Consider the following 13353-nt stretch of genomic DNA (forward strand, 5'->3'; position numbering starts at 1 on the left):
TCATACACTCATTCACCGATGAAATTCCAGGAGTTTTCCAGGAGTTTTCCAGGTGTGTCACAGTAATTTTCCAGGAGTGATAATTGTTCACTTTGGCCGAAGTCAAACCAAACCACATTTCAGTTAGTTGTCCGGAGTTATGCCTTCATCATCAAAAGGACTTCCACAGACCAGTTCAGTTTAAGAATGAAGGATTGTGAAATTCACTTATATAACAAAACACTGCTGTGCATAGAACAGTTTAGGGAGATTAACCCCTTATAAATTGGAGGTAAAAAATGATATTTAACTTCAACACTATTTGACCTGTCAGTCAAACACCAAATTACTTTCTTTCAAGAAATCATTGCCTATCATTCCCTTCTCATTTGCACAATAATACTATGTAAGGGGAAGGCAGTAATGCCCCTGCATGGTAAACATATGTATGGTTTGACAACACATACCTTTTCTACCACCATTTCAAAAGAGGTGGATCTCCCTAACCTGTTGAATGATGTCACATTTCACAGAGCTCTCCAACCCAACCAATGCGCAAGTCTGAATTCTTAAACTGAACCGGTCTATTTCAAAACTTATAACAGCCAGGACCCAATCCAGGCATCAAAACGTTTTTGTGATCCCAAATCACAAAATTATAAACTGTGAAATTTTGATATCTACATTTGAATTTGAAGTCAAGTAGTGATAGTATATTTAACTGCCCTGGCTGTTTAGTATTTTCACAAGGGAGACAATCTCACAAGTTTATGATACTTTATTCATGCAACAATATTGTTTTGCATCATAAAAAGTAGGAGTACATGACAGAGACAGTCAAACTGATTTCCCTGATCATGACAAGATGTCCAACAGCAGTCACTTTTTTAACTCTTGCAGTCTCTCATCCAAGGTAGAAGCAATGGTGGCAAGTTCTTGTTTCTTCTGCTTCGCTGTTCTTCGCAAACTGTTGGACTTTGTAACAAAGTCCAACTGCCCTGTCTCTTCTGCTTTTTCTGCAAATTTATCTGCAGATTGTGTCAAGGATTCAATGTCTCTTTCAATGCGCTTACGCTTTGTTTTCAGTTCATCTATTGTGTCCAGAACATGCTTTCTTTTGGCAAGTTTTTCTGCATTAAGTTTCTCTTCCCTCTTGGAATCTAAGTACAAGGAATACTTCTGTCTAGCAGAAGAACAGTACGTCAACATTTCCTTTGTTACTTCAATGTTTTTCAATCCGCCGATTCCCTTGAGGTGATCACACACAAGTCGTTCAGATACAACAGTTTGTTCAATCATGTTTTCTGTTTCAATCTGTCGGTTCACTGAGAAGCCTCTTTCGACCGTCGCTTGTCCATGCGACAGGAGAAGAAGGTTTTTCATAACATTCCACAAAGGTGCCATTCGCTGATTTAGGGCAACAGATTCAAACATCAGGGCATCTAGTCTACTCTCAGGTTTATGTGGGTCAAAGTTGGAAAATGTTGACATGTTACCAATAACAGTTGTTTCCAGAAATTCTTCAAACTGTAGGAGTACAGTGTCGCATGCAGATGCTCCTCCACGCATTTGGTTGGCGTCCAGTAATGTGGCCAACAGTTTTTTCATGTTAGTGATGCACACGGTTTTGTTTGTTGCCATTTGTCTTGGGTCCAAACAAGAAATTTGCAAAGTAAGGGCGTATTTAAGAGGAGATTTTTCAAGGAGCTTGCTTAAAAGTTTGATAAGAAACCCTTTGCATTGCATGCGTAGCTCAAGGATCTCTCTGTCACTAACTTTAGGCCCAGAGGAAGAGCTCTTGATTTTCTTGAGCTCCTTTTCTGCCGCAAACCCGAGATCAACATCAGTGTAGCTCTTGTGAAGATCTTTGTCTTCAAGATTGACCTTAACAAGTTTGTTTACCGTGCTTATGTCCACATCTTCTTTGAGGAACCTTTTCATTAAAGATCGTATCAGACGAAACAAATCCTCAGGCAGGAATGGTAGCATTGGTTTGTCAGTTTGGTATTGTGTCAAAAATGGCTGAATAGTTTTGGCAATAGACAAAAATGACAAAAGTTTTACAACAATAATCTTGTCTTTGGTTGCATCTGATACAGTCTTGTATGAAACTGTCTTTGGGTTGTCACAATGTCCTTTATTAACCTGTTTCACATACTTCTGAATGTTAAGCCATATGGAGAGTGCTCGTTCAACCACAGGAACATTCTCCACCCATCTGTGGGGGCAAAATTTCATTGGGAAAGTGGTTGATTCTGTACATTTAATGAAATCTTCCCTTCGTGCAGGCGTGTCCTTGAATAACGTGTAAAGGCCTCTCAACACATCCTGAATCTGCCAACCAGATGCACTTGCACTATCCTTAAATGCTCCATGTACGATATGAAGCCCACAGCTCCCAACATTCAGAAGAAAGTGGTCATAAGTAGAAGAGATCTTGGTTTGGAACATGCGATGAAATTTCCAGTTGACGGAAGGTCCATCCATGGACAGCTGTAGAAGTCTTCTCATATTGAGCCCGTCCGTGCCAGTTTCAAAGTGTTCGATCATGTCCTCAGCTGTGGCATGTCCCATGAATAGAGAGGTGAAGTAATGGGTGCCAACCTGAAAAGAGAAAAGGATTAAACTTAAATAAATCATCATATATCAAAAGATTTATTTTCCTAGCATGATGAGCAACACATGCAAGGCTAGCACCAAATACTAAAGCTGTCCCATGTGCTCAAACAATGATAATGTAACTGGTTCAATTGTGTTAATACATTTAATTAAAAATACACATGCAAAGCGAGGCAAAAGTCAGCTTTTATTTTCTTTCTTGATTTTGAGCCATTGATAGTTAATATCTTATTTTTCATGACCTGTTCAACAAAAAACAAATAAGCTAGATACGATTATTATAGAGTATTAATCATGAATTTTGGCCTAAAATACATATAAACTTAGAGAAAAGGAAATTATAAAAATTCTAGAATAATGACAAAATCCTCCATGTATTTTAATTATTTAGCTAAAGTGAAGTTGGCGGATCTATTCCCCAATTTGGACCGTGGGAATCACAGCCGTCAATGAAGAAGCAGCTTTTCAATATGTACTTAAAGAGAAGCAGCTCTTCCGGTGACGTCAAGGATCAGTCGATCCATAAACTTTACAAATCCCAATTATTTTAACAAAGATAAAAATACAGGAGATAGGGGCACGAGAAACAAGGGATATTAATTATCAATGGCCGTGTCAGATCTGTATTATGCTGTTCTAAATATATGACAGCTCGACAGTCTGGCATAAAAGGGGAAAAGTCCCTGACAAGAGGCCTACACTTCTGCAGGCTGGCTAGACGTAATGGTTAAAATGGCTCGCAATAAAAAAAAAATCAATTCTAGTACATGTACATACCAGTCCTTCATCCAAATCCTGGCGTGTATGTCCATTTGCTTATTTCTAGTCACCTTGTTTAAACTTTCGTCGAAGAGGAGGACGTAACCGTCTGCGTCTGAGATTTTTTTTGACAGTCTGTGTTTCAGGTATGGCGCGATTCCGAATGTACATAAATACGCACATTTCCTCTCGCCACAAGCAAACTGTTTGGCTATATCAGAGTCTGGGAACATTTCTGCAAACAGGTGCTGGGTATCTGCACAGGATTTGAAGGAGTAATGAGATGCGATCACTTTTAGTGTCCACAATATTTCCGCGTGCAAACATTCCGACTTTGTTACAAAACTAGGCACGGAAGTCGAAGTTGGTCTACCGGTACTTGAGGCTGCAGAGGTCGTAGGAGATCTTCACATGACTGTGCTGTTATTGTGGCAGTTGTGCGTTTTAGGTTGAAAAAAGTTTCTAATGACAAATCCAGAAGATAATTCCCTCGAGACGTTGTTGGTGTTTCTGTCCCTTGGCATGACTGCGCAATGCTGGTTCTCCCATGTTTGATACGTCAATCGATTTAACGCAGATCTTGCATTTGGCGCTTAATTTGTTTCCTGGGTCCGACTCCAGCATCTGGCGTACTCAGCCTGTTTCAGCCAACGTGGGTTGAATAAACATTTGCCTGGAGGCATGATGACAAATAGCCCGTGACCCACTTCAGTAATCAGAACAAAAGAAACGGAGAAATTTGGCGGGACCTCGAGACAGAAAGTAAAGCCAACTGTCGTTAAAAGTTAGAACGCTTTACGGTTTATAATATAACATACGTTAATGTCGTAAAAAATGCAAAGTTATCTCCCTTGCACAAACAGCGTTAGATTACCGACCGCTAGTTTTTTATATTTATCAGAATTTCAGGACTTTCCAGGAGTTTTTATTTAAATTCCAGGACTTTCAGGAGTTTCCAGGTCGGATTTTTTTTTCAAGGAGTTTCCAGGACTTTCCAGGAGGCGTGCGAACCCTGCCATACAGACAATACAAAAAACAAACAAACTATAAGATGATCATGAGTATGTTTAATGCATTATGTCCATGAGTTTTATTCTTGAATTTTACCACATAATGTCATACAAATATTCCATGTACATATTAATTTCCTGTAATCTTACAATAAAATCAATTCTGCGAAAGAATGTGTTTGAATGTTGTTCTCAGAGGGGGGGTATCTGTCAAACTTTAAAGAGTATCAGCTTTGTTAGCCTCGCTTGTCAACCTGTGATGACACTATATCCTTCCCCTCTTAACATTACCTATTAAATCTTCATGTAGATTATTCAAATTTGCTGACAGTTTTCTCTCTTGGAAACCAATGTTCAAAATGAAATGGGACCTGAATATGGCAAATGTACATGCATTAAGTAATCATGCATAAATTGAAGTAAGAAATAAATTAATAGGGCTCTAAACCAAGTAAATGCAAACAACAGCAGATGTTTTAAAGCCAAACAGCTTTTGAAATCTTCAATAAACTTAGAAAGAAACCATAATCGCGTTGAATAATTTATGAAAATGTTTATGTCTGTTCTGTTCATCCATCACTGGTGGAGAAGACTTACCACGAACAAGCAATTGTTTAATAATTGTAATTTAATTCATCTCTAAACATAACATCCCCCCCCCCCCCCACCAGTACATGCATATCACATACCAATGTTGTTAAATTCCCCATTACCTTTATTGATCCTAAGAAAAAAATGCTTTTCCCCACAAGAATACCGAAAATGATGAACCAAATGTTACGATGCGTTTAAATCATAGGTGAACAATGCATTTGATGGACTCGTACCAAACCTCTGTGGGGGAATTTTTATGTGACTATGAGCAGAAGTATCCCAATGAATTCCTCCTCAGCTTATACAGCAAACAGTCCATCAATTCCCAGTACATGGAGATCCTCCATATTCCTTGGGACAAGTGAAAGTGAAACCATGGCAGTCTGCAGCCATCCATTCAAAGACTATTCAGAATAACAATGAAATAGAAAATAGTCCATGTTTGATCTTTTCTCTGGATTCTTGTTTCTCCATTCCATAATGCCTGTCAGAGCATGCCTGTCTTCACTGAACAAACACTTGTACCCTATGTCAAGATGATCTGTCCAGTTACACATGAAAGAGACGTCACAAATGTCTCAAGCCAGGGTCATTGATTGGCTGATTCACAGGCATCTATCCAATCACTGTAGACATCCACTGGTTCTGAAAGGTCTGACAGTCAAGTTAAGGGTATCTGTTCTCATATATAAACAATTTCCTGCACCTTGTGTTTTTTTTCTCTCTAATAATATTACCGCTACTACATGCACTCAACAAGTAATCTGGTATTTCATTTAAATGAGACAATGAGAAAATGATACCATTCTACCTATTACCTGACAAGCTTCATTATCAAACACTGAATCTCGCTGGTAAATTGCTGACGCTAGAAGAAGTGTCTTAAACCACATGACCACCAGAAAGTTGCCTGCTGCAGATTTGTTTATTGGATTGTTTAATGCCACTCTAGAGAATTTTACACTTATATGATGGCAGTCATTTTTTGGGACATGCAGGAAAACATGAGTGCACAGATAAACCACCAACCTTTGGCAAATTTATGCTGGCAAACTATTCATGGAACAAATGTGGTCTTCAGCAAATGGAAGACCATGAAGACTCTACACTCTATATTATCAATGAGATGTGACAAGCAATGAGAGTGCAAAAACCTACAAATTCCATTCTAGGCCAGGTTTGAACCTGCACCCGTGTGTCCGTGTGTAACTCTTGATAAATACCTCAAAATATTCAGAAGACTTTAACAAAATCCTTCATTGGTTCCACTAGAACCTTCCAAAATATAGCAGAATATATGGTTGTCTAATACAGTATGGATACAGTTAATGTTTGTCTGAAAGTCCTCCAAACAAACTCTACAGGTGATAATCCCTGTGTTCCTGGTACGATCCCTGAAAGAACAAGCAAAAAACCTAAGTGCATCCCATCGTGTTGCGCATTTGCTTTTGCTATTTAACATCATCTGACCATATACACACATACAGGCTTGACTTTAACTCAATGTGGATTTGAACATATACCATATTTTCCTTCAATGATGTCAATGTGTAAATTACCCAATGTGCTGAATCATTTCTCACACATATGTAATATATTTATAATGCAAATTATGTATATCTTCAAATACAAAAATTACATGTCATTCAATCTCCAGTGGGCCCTTTGCTGGCCCAGGCCAGTTTCATATTTATTTATTTGATTGGTGATTTGCGCCCTACTCAAGAATATTTCACTTATACGATGGCGGCCAGCAATATAATGGGAGGAAATCCACAACCATCAGCAAGTTGCTGAGAGATCTTCCCATTTACAGCCGGAGAGGAAACTCACCGCCACACCAGTTTAATAAAGCATTGGCTTGCTGCACTAGTGAGGTTGTGTGTACAAATCCAGCTTCCACTGCTTCAGCTCTGGCCTGTATTCAGGAAGTTTGTCTACTACTTGTGTAGGGCAGTGGTTTAAGTGAAAAATTCATATTCTTAGGTACGGTAAATGACTTAAAGTTTTGCACGAGTTACTGTCGCTTACGTTCGCACGATCGAAGTTGGCGGCAAGATGACAGAAGAGAGTGATTAGCCCCAAGCCCTTTTCATTACCCTACATGGCACTTAGAAGCTCTGGTTGCCAATCCTTGCTACATGGGGTCAAGTCACTAACTGTGAGGTGTGCAGAAATCAAAGACAGCATTAAGACAGGCAATGTCTATCACAAACCTTTAAATTACAAACACTGTCTCAAACCATGACCACGCCAAATAAGTAATGTACATGCACAATGTATGCTGCAGACGAACTCAATATTCGAGGTAGGCCTACGTTATAGTCACCTTACACCATTATCTGGTGAACGGTTGTCTGAAAAGAGTCCTCATTACACAATGAATGTGTACAAATGTATTTCAGCTAAAAACAAATTTCAATGAGAAATATCTGCCCTCAGCTTCCCATGTCCAAGTAATTCAAAATTAGTCTGTCAGTCTACATGCACATTTTGCTTCTTTACAGTCGGAACTGTCTTCCTAATGCAGAAGAGTTCCTTTTCCCGAGTTTTTATATCAGGAAATCTCCCACTAAATCCAGCAAACATACTCCACACAAAGTTTCCGAAAACTACCACACTTACTGTTACCCCTTTTCGGTAGCACTGTGTGCCAGTCCGGAATATCGGGAAACAGGATTTATTTGAGTTGTTATCACATTACTGTCACTGGCTTTATAAACAAAATATTTTATGACTTCCTGTATAGAGTTTTGCCCAGAAGTAATTTATAGCTTTGTATATGGAGAGCCCTATAGTTTAGAAACGAGTAGTTGACATGACACTCCACATGTGTAAAGGTACTGGGTAGTCACGCTTAAGCTCCACAGAGTTTCTCCCAAATTCACATTTTTATCACAAAATAACGATAATAAAACAATCAACCTGTTGCGAAATGCATGTGCTCAAATCAGTATGATTAAAACTGAGGAAAACATGAACCGCTGGTGGTAGGAGCATAGACTAGCTGCTCGGTCAGTGAAGCGTGAGCTTGTTTATTACATTCTTGAACTGTCCATTTAATCCCCTGGCCACCCCTGATGCTCCCCCACTGCGCTCAGTCAGTAACAACCACAATCAGCGCAATGTCCCAGGGCCAGTTTTTGGGTCATTTATCATAACTAAGGTGTAACCTGCTAAACAACAATCAAATAAATACATAAATGTTTAGACCACTTGCTATGGGGGTAGTGAGTCGAGCCAAAGGCAAATCACTGTATAACAGTGGCAAGTCTACCACACTGATTCAGTGGTCTCCAGTGGGGGAGAACACATCAGAGTCCAGACTATTCAATGACTCAGGTCCGCCATAAATCCAAACACTTACATTTTCACTTCACATGATTTTTCGTGGTTGCAGAACGGACAATTGAACAAAATATCCAGAGGTTCTATAACTTTACGCTTCGGTGGTGGCTTGTTGGCTTTCTTCCTTCTTCCCATCTCTGTGATTTATGATGCAAGAGTGTTGAAAGCTAGAGAAAAATATGTAAAAGAATGTATGAATAATCATGGCTTAATGCCCCTTTCAATAATGGTCAATGGACACACATGTGTTTCACCCTTTTTGAGGCAAGAACATGTTAGAATAATGAAAAGGTTACACACACTGCAATGTGCTGACACAAGGGAAATCACAGGTTGATTTCACGCATATGGAGCAAACGATATTGACAATACCAGTCTTCAAACATTACTATACCGTATCCTTATAACAAGTTTATATTAGAAGTAGCATACTGTACATGGGCTTGTACTTTTTGTAGGGTCTGTGGGATACCACCTGAATTGCTAGATTACAGATTACAGGGCACGGTCTAAAGGACGGCCTAATTACGGATCTGAAAGTCTAATTTACAAATTTTCTTATTTTAGGTAGTTTTAGATAAACGTCCAGCTGGTTGTTCATCCAGTTCTGATTATCTTCTAGTTGCCATAGTGTTCGAATTGCTGTTTCACAAACGAAAATTGAACCTCCTATGATAACACTTCCTGCAAACTGTAACCCAATAACTTTTAAGCTCAGAACGACTTCAGCGGTTAAACAAAACCTTTACGTCATTCGGAACTAACCAGCACACTAAATTTAAATTACTGTCAGAGGCTATGATACCTTTCAGACTAACAACTCCAAATCACTTACATTAAAAATACAGCACACTGTACTGAGATCGAATTCGTCGTTCACGCGTTATTCGCCACTAGACAAAGCTAATCGATAGCACATACCGTAAATAATTACTTTAATTTTGTACGTCTTCTATAGACTCCATAAAAGCAAATTACACTAAAAAAAATAACGGAAACTTTGTTGTAATTTCAATCGCAATAAATTATATAGCATAAACGGATCAGTATAGATTCGACTAGTCATGACTAATAATGATGGCGGCCTCCATGTATAAATATACAGGCCTATAGTCTCGTACCTTGCCCAATTATTCGTAAACGAACAAGTTACTTGTTCCGTTCTGCTCATGGATGTCCGTTCTCCTCGTGGACGTTCTCCTCATGGATGGCGGCTGCCCAGTGCTACTCCCTCCATGCGTGTGTAACCACAATCTATACAACTGCACAGTTGCGGGACATGTTTTGAAAAAGCCTGTCTCAGTGTGACAGTGACAACATAGTGAGGAAGAGGATTTTGGCGTAAAGTTCGTAGAATTGTTTAGTATGCTGTCTGTCTTTGTCGTAGACTCACTTATTCAACTGTCCACAGTGAAAACACGGATGTACATGAGATGATGTACTGTCCGTATCGCCAGTCTCCAGGGTGAAAAGCATGTGAAACAGTGATTGGTTGGCCTGCCAGGTGTCCGTAAAATGTGACTGGGTGGAGTGTCATATCTTTTGTCTTCAACATGATATTTCAGTGGCGGCTGCACTCTGATGGAATGGACACAAGAATTTATTTATTTATTTATTTGATTGGTGTTTTACGCCGTACTCAAGAATATTTCACTTATACGACGGCGGCCAGCATTATGGTGGGTGAAAACCAGGCAAAGCCCAGGGGAAACCCACGACCATCCACAGGTTGCTGGCAGACCTTCCCACTTACGGCCAGAGCGGAAGCCAGCATGAGCTGGACTTGAACTCACAGCGACTGCATGTGTGAGAGACTGTTGGGTCATCACGCTGCGCTAGCGTGCTAACCAACTGAGCCACAGAGGCGCCTTGGACACAAGAAGACACAGTATATGTACACACACACATCTAATGACTCCTCATTGTCATCTTCCGTTCATTGCGGAATGTAAGACTTTATGGTGGTTTATTTCAGAGTTACATTGTGCAGCTTCTTCATCATATACATACATATAGTGAAGATAAGCAAGCACTGGTCCAACTGGTCTGTTCTTTCAATGCCTGATGCATTGCCATTGACAGTACCTACATTTATGAACAAAGGATCATCAGATATATGGTTTTTACTGATACAGACAGTGGTGTGTGTCACTGTTTTGCACAAGACTGTAGTATTGACTCAAAAATGTAGTGTGTTGTGGAAACAAGGAGAATATCGTGTAACTGTGCATTCTTAAAAAGACACTGTTTGTACCATGTTGTGATAAACATCATTACAAGGAATGGTGAAATTAAAAAAATAACGAACCATGGGGCAAGGAAGGTAATAGTCACTCTATACATCCTTACAAATGTCTCCCTTTATTGATGGGATAGAAAATTTAGGCCCCTATTGCCAAAAATTGCAGATTGGCAGTTAAAAAGAAAAGAAAGATGAAAATATGGCATGAAAAGGTAACTTCGACAGAAAGAAAAGGAAATTTCGTTGAGATTTTATTATATTTTATATTTCGTCTTTAAAAATAAATATTGTTCTGCTCAAATATAACAAAATAATGCTTTAACATTTCTTCAAAAGAAACATGTAGAGTAGGGATTATGGGTAAATGTATGACAAATTCTCTCCATAATTAACAGACCATTTTAAACAGTTTTCAGACAGTCCACTATAGAAGCCTTGAATAACACGGTTTGATATATGATAGGCTGTATTAAGATTACAAATCTTAATAGACAACACTTAGATCAAGTGTACATATATTCATCGATGAAGTATCCCACACTAGCAGGAAGTTTAAAAAAGTAGCTTTTTATATTCGTGATGTTGCACAAGCGAGATATATGTAAGCAAACGCGCACACATTTGAGACATTCGCGCGGGGCCATGTTATCAGTTTTAACCAATCAAGTGTGAGTTACTTCTATAAGTGGAGGATACCTCTCTCTGCTTACGTTATCTAAACCCAGTTTTGCTTTTTAATCATATGTGCTTGGGGTATGAGCATCACATGGAATTGATAAAATTCCTTATTAGAAGTTAATTTGTAGCATTAGCAAATACATCAGAAAAAAATGTTTGATCGTTAAGATCTGTTTCACCCTCTCCCTAAATAACTCAGGTTATATTATTTGGTGTCTTTTCTTTTATATTTTAGGTTGATGATCGATACTCAATTTACAAGACAATGTCCCTTCTAGACTATGAGAATCAGATGTTTCTGGATGCCTTTCATGAGGATGGACTCTTAGTGACAGCAAAGTATTAAAGTTTTTACCTCATATTTCTAATTTTGTTGCTCATGTTTATTACAAGATCAAACATGTCACTCCTAAAAGTCCATTTTTAGAAGTAAATAAATGGTATAAGATGTTGCTTTTGGGTGTATACAGGTCAACAACAAGATCGTTCAAGACAAATCAACCAAGAAAGTCTGTCAAATTAGCGAAGGTATAGAGTTATGTGGGTCACCACTATTAAATAACTAGATTTTATCCACAATTTATTGTATACCCGGTTTACATAAATATTAACTTAATTCGGTACAGTTTGCTACAAATATAACATTGTTATATTAGAACCTGGTTCACTGTACATCTTCAGTAATTAGGTTTCCATGCCAACCTTGTGGCACACCTCTTGAAATTGATAGGTCGGTTATTACGTGCTAATTTCAAGCTACAGTATCTGCAAAACAGCTAGAGGTACAGAAATCAAATTTGGCAATAACTATATTGAGCACATGACATAACTTTTGCCACTTTGAGATTTTTGATTGGTCACATGATTTGATGGTAATGTTGCATTTTAGTGAATACCTTTAAAAATCTTCTTCTCAGAAACTGCTGGATGTAATTAGGTTCAACTAATTAGGTAGGCCTACTTAGTGGTAAAAGATTTGATTTCTGTATGCAAGTGCAGATTGACTCCTTTTTATTCTTTTTCCCTTTTCTTGCTAATTTGATATACAATAATGCAGAGTTGACCTTATCTAATTATGGGACAATTTTGCGACAGTGTGTCATTTGTGAAGGCTACTAGTTTCTTTATTTATTTATTTATTAGACGTTCAGCACTAAAGGTACAACAATAGGTATCATCTGAAAACAATGTGTTCTTTCTTTTTAGTGGTTTTTAGTCGTCATATGACTGAAAAATTGTTAAGTACCATGTTTAACCCCAAGCATTAATTCATTTTTTAGTGCTTTTTGCAAATACCACCTAGCAGTCTCAGATTGAAATCCACTTTTTTATTCCTGTTTATTCTAAATACATTTTGTTCTTTTTTGCAAGTTTTTTTAGTTATTCACCTATGACTGTAATTGAGACGAGGAGGGGGTGGGGGGAGTAAATCTGTCAGGAACTGTACATGTATGTGTAGCCTATGCCACAGTAGTAACTTGTTATAGCTTGTCATAATTATTGTGCATAAAGCTTTAGTTAAATACCTGATGAAAAATTCAGGCCATGTACTACGAAGGAGGACTATGTTGTATGCACAATATGCTTCAATAACTTGAACAATTCAACTAACTCTCTTGGATGATTTGTTTTCCATTTTTCCTGTAGTTTTCACCTTTACCTTCAAACATACCTCCTTACTTCCAAACAAATTTCAAAACATGTATTTGTAAGATTTATTTATTTATTTGATTGGTGTTTTACACCGTACTCAAGAATATTTCACTTATACGACGGAGGTCAGCATTGTGGTTGGAGGAAACCGGGTAGAGCCTGGGGGAAACTCATGACCATCTGCTGGTTGCTGGCAGACCTTCCCACTTACCATATTTGTAAGAGTAGACCTCTCAAAGTATTAAAAGTTGCAAAATATGCAACTTAGTGGTCATGCTTGTGGGTGAAATTTTTAATAGGTATTTTTCCGTAGATGTGTGCAAATAGGTTAGAATCTTACCACTAAAGGCCTACTGGTATGTCATGCCAATATACAACTGATCTTACTTTAATCATTCACCAGCAGTCAGTATTAGAGTGAATGAAGAAATGGCAAATTTTTCTCTGGTAACGGTATAAGTATTGTATCTT

At 38.3% G+C, this 13353-nt stretch overlaps 2 protein-coding genes across 2 annotated transcripts in view; one reads left to right on the forward strand and one right to left on the reverse strand.

Annotated features, from left to right (window-relative positions):
• Positions 1 to 4379: 4379 nt before the first annotated feature.
• Positions 4380 to 9198, reverse strand: LOC135471460 (transcription elongation factor 1 homolog). The gene is made up of 4 exons (XM_064750707.1): positions 9145 to 9198; positions 8329 to 8476; positions 6285 to 6355; positions 4380 to 5615 (listed from the first exon to the last, which is right to left on the reverse strand). The coding sequence occupies exons 2-4, from the start codon at positions 8442 to 8444 to the stop codon at positions 5551 to 5553; spliced, it is 252 nt and encodes an 83-aa protein (XP_064606777.1). The 5' UTR covers positions 8445 to 8476; positions 9145 to 9198; the 3' UTR covers positions 4380 to 5550.
• Positions 9199 to 9584: 386 nt separating this feature from the next.
• The window catches only part of LOC135470321 (DNA repair endonuclease XPF-like), a 29841-nt gene continuing 26072 nt past the window's right edge, over positions 9585 to 13353 (forward strand). Inside the window, exons 1-2 of the mRNA XM_064749183.1 lie at positions 9585 to 9655; positions 11465 to 11568. Coding sequence (XP_064605253.1) covers positions 11495 to 11568 — 74 coding nt within the window. The 5' untranslated portion in view covers positions 9585 to 9655; positions 11465 to 11494. The remainder of the gene's footprint in view (positions 9656 to 11464; positions 11569 to 13353) is intronic.

The sequence above is a fragment of the Liolophura sinensis genome, chromosome 7 (genome assembly GCF_032854445.1).
Source record: "Liolophura sinensis isolate JHLJ2023 chromosome 7, CUHK_Ljap_v2, whole genome shotgun sequence".
Taxonomy (NCBI): domain Eukaryota; kingdom Metazoa; phylum Mollusca; class Polyplacophora; order Chitonida; family Chitonidae; genus Liolophura; species Liolophura sinensis.

Excerpts from the sequence above, each read along its gene's own strand:
- LOC135471460 (XM_064750707.1), bottom strand. The coding sequence starts at position 8,444 with ATGGGAAGAAGGAAGAAAGCCAACAAGCCACCACCGAAGCGTAAAGTT. Across the intron at positions 6,356-8,328 it reads AAATCATGTGAAGTGAAAAT|GGATCGTACCAGGAACACAG; the intron begins GTAAGTGTTTGG and ends TTGTTCTTTCAG. Across the intron at positions 5,616-6,284 it reads CTTTCAGACAAACATTAACT|ACCTTTCAGAACCAGTGGAT; the intron begins GTATCCATACTG and ends CTTGACTGTCAG.